Genomic DNA, 14,772 nt, shown 5'->3' on the forward strand with positions numbered 1-14,772 from the left:
AATTAAAAAAAAAAACAAAACGCTCATAAAACGCGAAATAAATATCCAAAATTTTTTTGCAAACGCAAAATTAAATTTATCTCACCCTGTATTACCCTTAGCCAAAAATCTGATATGAATATGTAATCAATCGGAATTTATGATTTCGTATACAATTTTCCAAAAACTTGCACATATCTCATATTAAGTATAAGAAATAGACGATATAGTCCAAATATGGCACCTTGTAATATTTATATCAGTCTTAGGTCAGATACGAATTGGATTGGAATATTGGCCAACTGCTTCGGAACCTCTCCCATAAAGGGTCAACAGTTAGAATAATCTTAATTCAAGGCTGTGAGTATAAATCTGTCGGCAACTGGTTCTATTTAACTTGTTTTTATACCCTCCACCATACTATGGAGGGTATATTAATTTTGTCATTCGGTTTATAACTCCTCGAAATACTCATGTCAGACCCAACAAAGTATATATATTCTTGATCAGCGTAAAATTCTAAGACGATTTAGCCATGTCCGTCTTTCTGTCTGTTCTAATCACGCTATCTTTCGAAAAAATTAAGATAGAAGGCTAAAATTTTGCACATATGTATATTTTGCCAATAGGCAGGTTAAGTTCGTAAATAGGCCATGTAGGTCCAAGTTATCATATAGCCCCCATATAACGGTACCTCCCGATATTCGGTATTTTGATGATTTTAACGACATTATTCACCGGAATTGTTTCAAATTTGGCATTTAAAAGTTCGTAATAGATACTACAGCCTAAGACAGAAAATTATCTGTGCAGGTCCACGTCTTCATATAGCCCCCATATAACGGTACCCCCCGATATTCGGTATTTTGATGATTTTAGCGGCATTATTCAACGGAATCGTTTCAAATTTGGTATTTGAAGTTCGTAATAGATACTGCTGCATAAAACAGAAAATGGGCAATGTAGGTCCACGTCTTCGTATAGCCCCCATATACCGTACCCCCCGATATTCGGTATTTTGATGATTTTAGCGACATTATTTAACGGAATCGTTTCAAATTTGTTATTTGAAGTTCGTAATAGATACTTCAGCCCATGCCAGAAAATTGTGTGTGCAGGTCCAGGTCTTCGTACAGCCCCCATATGACGGTACCCCCTATATTCGGTATTTTGATGAATTTAGCAACATTATAAACAGATTTTTCTTCAAGTTTCGCATTTAAATATTGTAATAACTTATGACAAAACTTGCCTATGCAGGTCCACGTCGTCGTATAAGCATTCGGTATTTTTATAATTTTTACAGAATTTTTAACGGATTTTTTTTTTGGAAATTGCCAAATTTGTACCAAATGGTGGAGGGTACTAAAAGTTCGGCACGGCCGAACTTACTGCTTTTTTACTTGTTTTTTTTTTAATTAATGTCTCAATAAACCCTTAACAAATTCTGAGAAATATTTGAAAAAAAATCTGTTTAGAAATTGTCTGAAATTTTCGTCGAAAAATATTTTTTTTTTAATTTTTTGATAATTGTCTTTTAGGATTTTATTTTTGGAAATACCTCAAGTTTTAGAATTTTTAAAAAATAGATCTATAAAAATTTTGTGTAAATTATCAGTTTCAGGAGCGAAAATTTCCTCGAAATTTAATTTTTCATAATTCTCCGAAAATTTGGTTGAAATATTATTTTTAAATTTTGTTGATAATTTTCTTTTAGGATTTTATTTTTAGAAATACTTCAAGTATATGTATTAAAAATAGATCTATAAAAATTTTGTGTAAATTATCAGTTTCAGGAGCGAAAATTTCCTCGAAATTCAATTAATGTACTTATCTTTTATTTTTTTGAAGTTCTCAATAAACCCCTATCAAAAATCTCTTGAAAAAATTCTACACATTTTCTTTTCATCTTCCATGGATGTGCATTTCTCCACATGTTGTGTTATATGTATGTCTGTATGTCTCCGCGTACATTTACATATGTATATTGATCAAACAATACAAACGTGTCTGTCGTTTAAGATAAATGGTAACAGCTACTGTGTTAAGTGTTGACTGAAATTTGTGTTGTGTTCGGGAGAAAGCAAATCTAGAATCAAGTCCATTGAAACGAAAAAGAAGAAAAAAAACCGGTTAATTATTCGTTTTTCGGATGGTTGGTTGGTTGCTTTGCTTTATTTGTATTCCCTCCTCATAATAAATATAACAATTATCTAATTTATAATATATTTAAACGTGTAGCCAGTCAGTCAGCCAGCCAGCCACCAAAAAGACACGGCAGCAGTGGCAGTGGCGATATGACGTCGATATCATCTTCACAATATCTAATAATTTAAAATTATCGCTGTGCTTTGACATCCCGATTTGGAATAAATGAATAAAATTACACTCAACTAAATTGTCGTCGATAATTTCAAAATAATTACACAGGCTACTTGGTGGAGGAGCCATGTGGGTGGGTTGGCTGGGTGACGATTGCGCCGAGGAGATGAGAGGGCGAAAAAATGCAACATTTTAAAAATGATTTCCGAGAAATGGTACTCTGGGATCATCCATGTGATCTTCTATATATCATTTCCTAATTAAATCGGGTGTGTCTAATCTATAGGCAGGCTAGGCATGCGGGCAGGCTGGCGTTTTGAAATCGCTGTATTTATAATCGTAATAATTTTTATATCATCCACGCCGCAAGTAGGCATGCATTTGTATGCACAAATTTCGAAGGTTATTTCATCGTATCTTTTAGATGTTGTCGTTTTTGTTCTTGTTGTTGTTGCTATTTCATTTCTAATTTCGGTAAAAGCTTCTTTGTTTCTGGTGGGGGGCCAAATTCTGGGAATTCACTATAATTCGTCGAATATAATGTGTATGTATGCATTCGAATATTATAAGGGGATTGATAATAATAAGTTCATTGAACGGGTAATACATGTGCAAGGTCATTATTTCTCAAAGCATTGTCAATCTCATTAAGATATTAGAAATGAACAGTGACAAACAAAACAAATGGAATTGGAACTTTTTCAGAGGATTAGTGCAACGTATTGCAATTGAAATCAAAAAAAAAAAAAAAAAACAAAAATAAACAAGTAAAAACAGTAAAATCGGCCGAGCCGAACTTTGAAAAATTTGGAAATTTTCAAAAAAAAAAATCCGTTAAAAATTACTTTAAAATCTTATTGGGGACTATACGAAGATGTGGACTTGCATAGACAATTTTTGTCATAGGTGAATAATGTAGCTAAAATCATGAAAATACCGAATATCGGGATTTACCGTTATATGTGGGCTATACGAAGACGTGGACCTGCACAGACAAATTTCTGTCTTAGACTGTAGTATATATTACGAACTTCAAATACCAAATTGGAAAGAATTCCGGTAAATAATGTCGCTACAATCAACAAAGTACTATATCGGGGGGTACAGTTATATGGGGGCTATACGAAGACGTGTACCTTCACAGACCATTCTCTGTCCAGGCTGTAGTTCCCATTACGAACTTTAAATACAAAATTAGACATAATTCCTTTTAATAATAACGCTAAAATCATGAAAATACCGAATATCGAGGGGTACGGTTGTATGGGAGCTATATGAAGACTTGGACCTGCATACGCAATTTTTTGTCATGGACTGTAGTACCCATTAGGAACTTCAAATACGAAATTTAAAACAATTCCGATGAATAATGTCGCTAAAATCATCCAAATATCGAATATAGCGGATACAGTTATATGGGGGTTATACGAAGTCGTGGACCTTTACAGATAATTCTCTGTCACCGGCGGTAGTTCCCATTACGAACTTCAAATAACAAATTTGTAACAATTCCGGTAAATAATGTCGCTAAATTCATCATAATACCGAATATAGGGAGGTACGGTTGTATGGGAGCTATACGGAGACGTGGGCCTTCATACGCAATTTTCTGTCATGGACTGTAGTACCCACAACAAACTTTATATACGAAATTTGAAACAATTCCGGTGCATAATGTCGCTAAAATCATCAAAATACCGAATATAGGGAGGTATCCATATATGGGGGCTATGCGAAGACCTGGACCTGCACAAACAATTTTCTGTCCTAGGCTGTAGCATCCATTACAAACTTCAAATACAAATTTTTAAACATTTTCCGTTAATAATGTCGCTAAAATCATTAAAATACAGAATATCGGGAGGTGCCTTTATATGGGGTCTATACGAAGACGTGGACCTGCAAACACAATTTTCTGTCATGGACTGTAGTACCCATAATGTACTTCGGATACGAACTTTGAAACAATTCCGGAAAATAATGTCGCTAAAATTATCAAAATATCGAATATAGGGAGGTACGGGTATATGGGGGCTATACGAAGACGTGGGCCTGCATGCGCATTTTACATTACAATGGTATTAGAAAATTATTCCATTGACTAATGAGTCACATTAGAACTTTGAAACCCAGACATTTTCTTTGTTAAATTTTGTTTGTCACTGTATAATATTATAATACTATTTATATATATATATATATATATATATATATATATATATATATATATTTATTAATATGCAACACATTTGGTAAAACACCTGATCAAAATTCAAAATTGAATAGAAAATTAAGATACATTTTTCTAATCAATTGGTAAGAAATTTTAAAATAAAAATTGAAAATTAAATTAAATCGCAATACAATGATGCATGGGTTAATAAAAGTATTGTGATGTGTGTAATTTGAAGACAATCAGACTTTTACATCACATTTTTCTTATAATTATTCAAAATTTTTTCACTTTGGGGGGAGGTATTTGATGAAGTGGACTGATATTGTCCATCTTCGCACCTGACCTAGCATTGATGGAAATATTAGGATTTGCGAAGTTGAAGCAAAAACGGATCATCATTACTCTTTCTGTGCTGTAAAAATTTCGACCTCTTGTGGGGGAGATACCAGAAAGAGTGAGTCGATATTGCCCATCTCCGAACTCCATAGCTCTATTTTTAATAATAATACTAAAATGTACCAAGTTTAGTCCAAATCGGATTCTCCCTTCAAGAGTTAGTCGGCCGGACGGACACTCCTAGATTGGCCGTATCAAATGATGTAGCTTCTCCCCTGGATCGACTTCAAATGTCGTAAAAAGGATTTGGTCCAAAGAGACCTAAGGCTCAAAAACATTATTTCGATTAGGCACCTTTTGCTCAGAAATTTAAAACAAAAATAAAAAAATAGTTTAAAAATATTTTTGAAAAGACCTTTGAAAAAATGCTCCTAAAATATTTACGATATCCTAAACTCTGAAAATATTGTTGCTCTGATGCTCCTTGAGAAATACCCTCAAAAAAACTTCGATGGCCGGTGAAAAAAATTTTTAAAGATTTAAAAAAAAAATATTTTCAAAACGTCCTTAATAAATATTCTTAAAACAATGCACGATTATTGGTCCTGATGGCTTTTTAAAAATATTTTTTTAAAAAAGCTCACTTTATTTGAGAACTATTCTTTGACAAATCGTCGTTTTAATAATTGCTGTCAAACATATTTCTAAATAATTTTGTTCAGATGATCCTTAAAATATTTTCAAATGATTCGGTGCAGATGGTTCTTAAATAAATCTTGGAAAAGAAAATCCAAGTTCAAATAGTCTTTGAAAAAAGTCTTTGAAAAAAATCTTTTTTGATTCAAATGGTCCTTGAAAGATATTCTTAAAAAAAACCAATAAAAATAAAATCAATTTACCTTGTCCGGATGGACCTTGAAAAATCTTCTTCAAAAAATTCACTTTATTTATTTTATAGGGTCCTTGAATAATTTTCTATAATTCCACTTCCTGATAGTCCTTGAAAATAACAATTGCTAAATCTTCTTCAAGAATTCGAGTTCTGACAGTGCTTGAAAACTCTGCTTCAAAAAGTTCAGATAGCCCTTAAGAAATATTTTGAAATCTTTTCATAAAAGCGTCCACTTTATTTATTTCAGATGGTCCTTGAATAATATTCAAGAAAAAATTTCACGTTCAGATAGTCCTTATTATAAAATGGTTTGGGAAGTCCTTGAAAAAGTGCCTGAAAACTCTGCTTCAATAAATTCTGTTACCCCCTGAGAAATATTTCGAAAAATGTCAATTTATTTTGATTAGATGGGTCTGTAAAAAAGTATTCTTTTTTTGGTCTGTGGTCCTTGATAAAAATTCCAAAAAAAAATGTTCAGAAAAAATCCTTTTTGATTAAAATGGTCCTTGAAAAATATTCTTAAAAAAATTTATTAATAAAAAACACAATTTACCTTGTCCTTTAAATATCTTTTTCAAAAAATCCACTTTTTTTAGATGGTCCTTGAATAATAACCTTCAAAACATGCCACCGATAGTCCCATTACAAAATAACTGTACGATTCTCGGAAGAAATCTTAAAAATAAATTAGGAAGTCCTTGAAGATCTTCTTCAAATAATGCAAATTCTGGTAGTGCTTGCAAACTCTGCTTCAAAAAGTTCTGATAGCCCTTGAGAAATATTTCCAAAAATTTCAATTTATTTTGTTCAGATGGGTGGTGATTTTTTTTGTTTTTTGGTTGTGGTTCTTGATAAAAATCTACGAATATCTATTGGTCCTTGATTTTTCAAATAGTCTACAATCCATCCTTGAAAAATATTCTTTGAAAATTCACTTTTCTTGGTCTGTTGGTACTTGAAAAAAAATCATAAAATTCACGTTTAGGTACTTTAAAAAAAATCCAAACTTTTTGATTTTTTGGTCCTTTAAAAATAGTCCTAAAAAGGTTTGCCCTTTGGTCTTGTGTTCCTTAAAAAAATTCTCCTAAATATCGACGTGTATTGTCCTTAAAAAAATATTTAAAACCCCTCCTGTTTTTGCTCTGCTAATCTTTGAAGTTCTACAAAATCCTTTTTTGTTGGTCCTTGAATTTTTGTTGTAAAAAAATCCTTGATTTTCCACTTTTAGAGTCCTTGTAAAAAACCTTTTAAATACTTCCCAGGTTTTGCTCTGACAATCATTGAAGCTTTTAAAAGTCTTTCTTTGTTGGTTCTTAATTTTTTTAATCCTTGTTTTTCCGCTTTTTTTTCCACTTATTTGTTAGTCCTTCATTTTTTTAATCCTTGTTTTTGCACTTTTAGAGTCCTTGTAATTTGAAGCTCTTCAAAATCATTGTTTCTTGGCTTTGCTCTGACAATCTTTGAAGCTTTTCAAAATCTTTGTTTGTTGGTTCTTAATTTTTTTATGCTTGTCTTTCCACTTTTAGAGTCCTTGTAATTTGAAGCTCTTCATAATCCTTGTTTGTTGGTTCTTGATTTATTTTGGAGCCTTGTTTTCCACTTTTAGAGTAAATTACAACAGCGATACTAATTTCCCTCTTCCTTTTCCTCTCATTTCAGACGTCTCAAGGAGTTTGGCATCTCGGAAGAGGATATCAAACAGCTAATCGAAATGGGCTTCGAGGCATGGCAAGAGCGTTACGAAATCGAATCGAATCAACCGCACAACGATGAATCGATGTGGTTCCTCAAGGATATAACACGTCAGGGTGCCGAAGATTTGCTGCGCGGTGCACCGACGGGCACATTTTTGATACGTGCCCGTTCCGCCGGTCATTACGCCCTGTCGATAGTGTGTAAAAATTATATCAATCATTGTATTATATATAAAACCGATAGCGGGTATGGTTTTGCGGCACCCTACAACATCTATCAGTCGCTGAGGGATCTGGTGGATCATTATGCCAACAATTCGCTGGAGGAACACAATGATACGCTGACGACCACGCTCAGTATACCGGTGATCTATTGGCATCAGAATAAAGAACTGATAACGCAGCAGCTGAAGGAACAAATGGAAATGGAGAGGCAGCAACAGGAGATGGAGCAGCAAATGCAGGAGAATATGATATTGCCGCCACAGCAACAACAACAACAGCCACCATCGCTGCTGGGGGGTAATGCCTCGGCGCCGATTGCGGTCAGTGGAGCAGCAGCAATAATGCACATGAATGATATGGCAGCTAGTCAGACGCCACCAACAGCAGCAACACCACCTCAGGCACATTCCTATGGCAGCAGTAGTGGGGGCATTGGCGGTGGTAGTGGTGGTGGTAATGGTGAAGGCGGTGCCGGAAGTTATCCAGGCGGCGGTAATCTATAGTTTCATTTTTGGTAGAGTCTGTAATGAAAAGATGTTGGCGGCATGGCGCCCCTGCCACCATCATTATCCTCTCCTGTCCAGGACTTTTGTTAAATAATGGGTAAGCAGCCAGGAGGCTGCAACACTCATCATCACTCCACCATGATGTCTTGCAATGATGGAATCAAAGGAATTTCTCTTAACTACTGTTGGTTACTAAAATGGAATTCCAACATTTTGTTTGTTTTTTTGATACATAGATACAACTACATAAATACATACATACTTATACATATATATAAGAAGCAGTACATACATACGGAAATAGAAATGTATATAGAAATGATAGAAAGGAAAGAAGAAAAGTTTGATTTGATGAAAAGTGGTGCTTTGAGATAGAACCTCCACTACAGGTCTAGTGCTACCTACAGCTGGCTGTTGATTTTTGTACAATTCTGTTTTTTGTTTTGCACAAACACACATACACAAACACACACTACTTTTGTATTTGTACTCTTGTTTATAACTCTTTTTTTTTAGGAGCAAGTCAAGAAAAAAAATGATCCTCCTTTAACTACTTTAAAGAAAGAAAAAAGAAAAATTAACTTTTTAGATGATAAGAATGAATGAAAAGAACCCCCCTCCCCCATACCTTGTTAAGTAACATTGTCTACAAAATAAGAAAAAAAAAACAAAATCTCTCTCTCCCCCCTCAAGCAAAAAATTTGATTTATTGCCGAACAACTCGCTGTTCCAATTTGTGTTGTACTACTTCTCCTCCACCTTCAACAACAACAATTGTCGAAAAAAAACTTAAAAATGAAAAACAAAAAGTGATGATAATGTTTAAGTTTAAAGCAACAAGAATACAATTTAACTTAAAAGAAAAAGAAGAAAAAGAAATGAAAGAAATATAAGATCTTAGCATTTTGCGTGATATATTAAGTGACCATGATTATAATGATAATGATATATAAAAATAATAATATTATTACAATTACCATTAATTATGTTTAATATTTGTTTGTGTAATATTTTCGTATATGTCAAAACAACAACCCCTTCTCCACCCTCCTAATTCTTACAATACGACTAACAATAATTTTGTTTGTCCCCCCCCCCAAAAAAGAGCTTCCCAAAATGTGTTTTCCTGTTCCTTTTTTTTCCTTAATCCTTTTCGTTGTCCTTATCAAAAAAAGAAACTTTAAATATGATTATGATTATAGATTTACATTTTATTATTATTATTTTTTTTATATACATAGTACATATAATTTTTTTGTAATTTTTTGTAAGAAAAAAAAAGTAAAAAACTAAAGGTCCTCTCCCCCCGATAAACACATATATTTTGTACATTATTAATTCTCTATTTTGTTTTTAATTTGTTCTAAATATTTAATTTATTTAATAATTCATAATAATAAAACAAGGAAATAATATAAAACATTTTTTTTTTTTGCTTTAATGCTTTTTAGTTTTGTTTGAATGAAGGACCGGCAACTATTTTGCAATATTCGAAACAATACCCTTCCTTAGTTACACATTTTTTTTATTTATTTGAAAATAGAATTAAACCCACCAAAATGTTTTCAATTTATTCTTAATTCTGTCTTACACATTTAAACTTGGTTTGAACATTTAAACTTGGTTGAAAAAAAAAAAAAAACCCATAGTTCTTAATACCTTTTACAAATTTTCAAATTTATAAGAATTTGCAAAACTTTCTTTCCGCAAAAACTCTTTAAGGGGTTTCAAGACTCCATTTCATTTCGTGGACTTTTCAAAGATTTCCAAACTTCCTTGGGCCCTCTAAATAAAATAAAATGACCCGTTTTCTCAAAGGTGGCTTAAAAAATAATTCTTCTCAATTTTACATACTTTTCCTTTAAAAAAATGACAGGCTTTTTGATCTGCACTAAGCCCTTAAATTTCAGAACTGGATTTAAATTGGAAATTCAAACAATGAAATCTTCCTACTTTTTAAAGCCCCTCTAACTGAAGCCTAGTTTTTTAAGATGGCCCTCTAAACGAAAAAAATGTCCAGACTCCTCCAAAAGAGGATTACAAATTTTATACTTTATTTTTAAGCCATGTTAAAGACTTTTGAAAAGTATAGTTTATCCGCTTAAAGCCTCTAAACTAAAAAAAAAACTTTGTGATTCGGAATAAGTTTTTAAGGGGATTTTAAGACTACGTTTAACTTCTTGGACTTTTTAAAAATTGCCAAACTTCTTCTCTTTGCCCTTCTAAGAAAAGTGTCTATATTTCTCAAAAGTGGATCAAGAACTAATTATTTTCAATTATAAATATTTTTCCGTTTAAAAAAAATTGGTAAGCCTAGTTGATCCGCTTTAAGACCTTTTAAATTCAGATGTGGATTTAAATTGAAAATTCAAACAATGGAAAAATCATACTTTTTTAAGCCCCTCTTAAGTGAATTTTTACAAGCCTAGATTTTACAAGATTTCCATATTCTAAATGAAAAAAATAAAATACCCAGACTCCCCCAAAAGAGGATTAAAAATTGTATGCTTAATGTTGAAGCCATTTTAAAGACATTTGAGAAGCCTAGTCCACCTGCTAAAAGCCCCTAACCGTTTAAAAAACTTTGTGATTCGGAATGAGTTCTTAAGGGGTTTTAAGACATCGTTTAATTTCGCCGACTTTTTATAAATGACCAAACTTCTTTTGGCCTTCTAAAAATGAAAAATATCCAGATTTCTCAAAAGTGGATTTAAAAATCTTTATCTTAATTTATACATACTTATCCTTTTAAAGAAATTTGATAGGCTAGTTGATCCGCTTTAAGACCTTAAATTCCAGAACTGGATTAAATAGAATAAAATGAAAACTTAATTTAATTTTAAGCCTAGTTTTTTTTACAAGCCAAGTTTTTATAGATTTCCAAACTACTTTTGGCCTTCTAAATGAAAAAAGAAAATGTCCACACTCCTCCAAAAGAGGATTACAAATTGTACGCTTTATATTTAGTCATTTTAAAGATATTTGAGAAACCTAGTTCATCCACTTAAAGCTATTACATTTTTGGAAGCATTTTAACACAAGTGATTCAAAATTAGTTTTAAAGACTAATTTTAATTTCGTGGATTTTTTCCAAGGCTTTTGTTGGCTCCCTAAACATGGCAAAAAAATGAGCAAACTTCTTCTGGATTCAAAACGAAAATCTAACCAATCGAAATTTTATACTTTTCTGAGCCCCTCTCAAGTGAGTTTTTTTCAGGCCTAGTTGATCTCCTTAAATAGCGTAGATTTTTTCAAGAATTTTGAAAACTTCACCAACGACTTCAAACGAATTTTTTACATACAATTTTCGTCTAGCATTTTTTGCGACCAAACGTGGATTTTAAAAATAGCTTTTTAACCATTTTAATAACTTTTTAAAGAAATTTTGTAAACCTCTAAACTCGTGAGATTTTTGGAAGTATTTTAAAGATTCCGTTAGCTATTCTAAACAAGTTTAGAAGTGATTTCAAAACATTTTAATTTCGTGGATTATATTTAAGAACTCAAGGCCTTCGTTGGCCTGCTTAATGTGGATTGAAAATGTCCATACTTCTTAATAATGGTTTAAGAAATCACAATTTTTATACGAATTTTTCAAGCAAGTTAGAATTTACAAGTTCCTAAGGGTTTCAATAACCTTTTAAAATTTTTTCTATTCTAAAAAATGTTTTTACCCCTTTAAAAAAGTTAATTCGCTCTAAACTGGTCAATTTTTGTACCCTACACCACAAGGTGGTCAGGGCATTATGTCTTTGTGCATTTGTTTGTAACAGGCAAAAGGAAACGAGATAAACCCATCGTTAATTTCGATGATATGTATAGAATCACATTTTGAGTCGATTTATGCATACCCGACCGTCAGTTAGAGGTCGCATTTAGAGGTCGCATTTATTGCCCAAAAGAGATGAAATTTTGCACAAATCATTTGTTTAACCCAAGGATGAAACCTATTGAAATAGGAGATAATCGGTCAAAATTTAGATATAGCTCCCAAATATATCTTCGTCCGATTTGCCTTTTATTGTGCACCAAGCGTGTAATAACAGCTCAAATAATATGGAATTTTGCACATACGGCCAAATTTGATGGAAATTGGTTTAGATATAGCTCTCATATATATTGTTTATCCGATTTATTATTTTTGTCCTCCGCAGCCGTAATAAGCACTCTGTAACAACGATATTTGGGGAAATATATATAAGCTCAGAAATACCTTTGCTAAATTTTATCTAGATCAGTTCAGATTTGGCTATAGCTGCCATGTCCCAACCTCGTCCGATTTGGCCTTTATTGTGCACCAAACGTGTAATATTAGCGCAAATGGGAACTTACGACCAAATTGAACCTAGAAACATGTATGTCAAGTTTGGTGTAAATCGGTTCAGATATAGCCATAGCTCCCATATATATTCTTCATCCGATTTTTTACATTTGTTCTCCACAGCCATAATATGCACTCCGTGAAAACGATATTTGGGGAACCATATCAAATAAAGCTCAGAAATACTTTTGCTAAATTTAATCGAAATCGGTTCAGATTTTTAATATTCTCCCATACGGGGTGAGATAAAAAAAAACTGCAACAAAGTCAAACGGCATAATTGTTACATTTTTTTTTTTCAAATTTTATCGAATGAAAGCAAAAATGTCGGAAATAGCATCAAATTTTAGAATAAGTTTAGATTTGTTCGAATTGCTCACCTTTGGCACGAATTATGGCCTTTAAACGGCCACTGAAACCGTCACACGCTGGCCGAATGTTGCTTTGCGATATTTTGGCCCATTCCCGGCGAAGCGCTTGCTTGAGGTGATCGAAACTTTGGTATTTTTTTGTGCCAACCTTGCTTTCCAAAATACTCCACACACAATTGAATCGAAGATTTTGATGGCCATTGTGCGCTGGAAATGAAACTAGGAACCTCATTTTGTAACCATTCTGATGATGGGGCTGAGTTCTGTTGGAATGTCCAAGGTCTGCGGCCAAAATGTTTGCATGCCCAAGACTTTAATATCTCTCCAGAATATTTTCGCGTTAATATTCGACATTTATTCTGATGCCACGATCAATTAATACAAGCGGAGAGCAACCATCGGCTGTTATGGCGGTCCATACCATCACCATGGCCTGTGCTTGAGATTTGGTGACCAACAGAAGGTGCACATTTTCAGCTTACCTCATAGGCAAGTAAACACGATCAGTTCGCTGGAGTGCTCTAACGATAGCCAGTTGTGGTTTTACAGCCAAATATAAAGAAATCACACTATCAAGCTTGAATTCCATCACGAATAATTTTTTTTCTGGAAAATTCTCACCGAAATGCTTTCGTACGCTTGTAAACAATATAATGAGCTATCACTGGAATAATTTTGATAGCTGTCGGACGAGTGACTAAGAAATGACAACAGTCTGAAGTTGTTTGCAGTTTTTTCAACTCACCCTGTATATGTTTCATCCGATTCGGGGTTTTAAGTCCCTCACATGCGTAATATGCACTCCACCAGAACATTTGATACCAGACATCTTATACAGCTCGAAAATACCTTTGCCAACGACGCCCTTCATAGTGCCTCGAAGCCGTCATATTTGAGATAAACTTGGCCTATTATGCATTTAAAATTGGGAATAATATCAATTCTCCTTTAATGAAAATCTTTAATTGTCCCCTTTCCTTATACTATTTTAATGGATTCAATTTTCATATTTTATTATAATATTTTTTATTATTATTAAAAATACATTTTATTTATTTTTTTTTTTTTAATAAATAAATATCAAATTAGAGACTTGGAAAAATATAATAGTTAATGATGGCACATACGATTCATAACGAAAAAAAAAATAAAATTATTCTGACGAAAGAAAATTAAAATTATATGACAAAAAAAAAAAGCTGAATAGTGTAACATTTAACATTTTTTATAATTTATACAAAATACAAATTAATATAAATAAAATAACAAATAAAACATAATCTTAAAATGTAATGTTGGCTTATAATGTAAAACGAAACGAAAAATGTAACTCTGTGAAATCTATTAAAAATATAATATTTAATAATTGTTGTTAAATTAAATTTTTGTATTTTTTTATAAACGTAATGGAAAAAAAATGAATTAAAAACCGGATGAGATAAACATTCGTTCCAAAGACCAACTCAGACAGCTATGGACAGACATACATATATCAGACCCAAAAAAGGGGTCAGTTGTAACGAGAAAAAGGGTAATGAAATTTAAAAAAAAAACTGTGTGGTTGCCCTTTTCAATACCCCCAATACAACAAGGAAATATATTGGCATTTAAAATTAAATGATTTTCCACAAAAAATATTTTTTACTAAAGAAAAAAGTGGGAACTCATTTGTAATATAAATTTCAATAATCAATACAAAAACAAAATTGCTTCAAAAATGAAATTTCCAACAGAAAATAATTTTTTACAAAACATCAAATTTAAATCTTAACTAGTGATTTTTTGATATTAATTTAAAAAAAAAAAAAAAAAAACAAAAGAATTGCCATAAAAATTGAATTTCCCACAAAAGATTTTTTTACGAAATAAAAAAAAACAATAACGTCACAATTAGCGATTTTTTGTAATAATTATTTAGTATATCGTTTTTTACACAAATCAAAAAAAAAA

At 32.2% G+C, this 14,772-nt stretch overlaps 1 protein-coding gene across 4 annotated transcripts in view; it reads left to right on the forward strand.

The window, feature by feature from the left end:
• Positions 1 to 9,225, forward strand: part of LOC101896300 (phosphatidylinositol 3-kinase regulatory subunit gamma) — a 46,524-nt gene extending 37,299 nt beyond the window's left edge. For all 4 annotated transcript variants that reach the window (XM_005187772.4, XM_005187773.4, XM_011295973.3 and 1 more), the window contains exon 4: positions 7,365 to 9,225. In XM_005187772.4, the coding sequence (XP_005187829.1) occupies positions 7,365 to 8,127 (763 nt within the window). In that variant the 3' untranslated portion in view covers positions 8,128 to 9,225. The remainder of the gene's footprint in view (positions 1 to 7,364) is intronic.
• The last annotated feature ends 5,547 nt before the right edge of the window (positions 9,226 to 14,772 follow it).

The sequence above is a fragment of the Musca domestica genome, unplaced genomic scaffold (assembly GCF_030504385.1).
Source record: "Musca domestica strain aabys unplaced genomic scaffold, Musca_domestica.polishedcontigs.V.1.1 3, whole genome shotgun sequence".
Lineage (NCBI taxonomy): Eukaryota > Metazoa > Arthropoda > Insecta > Diptera > Muscidae > Musca > Musca domestica.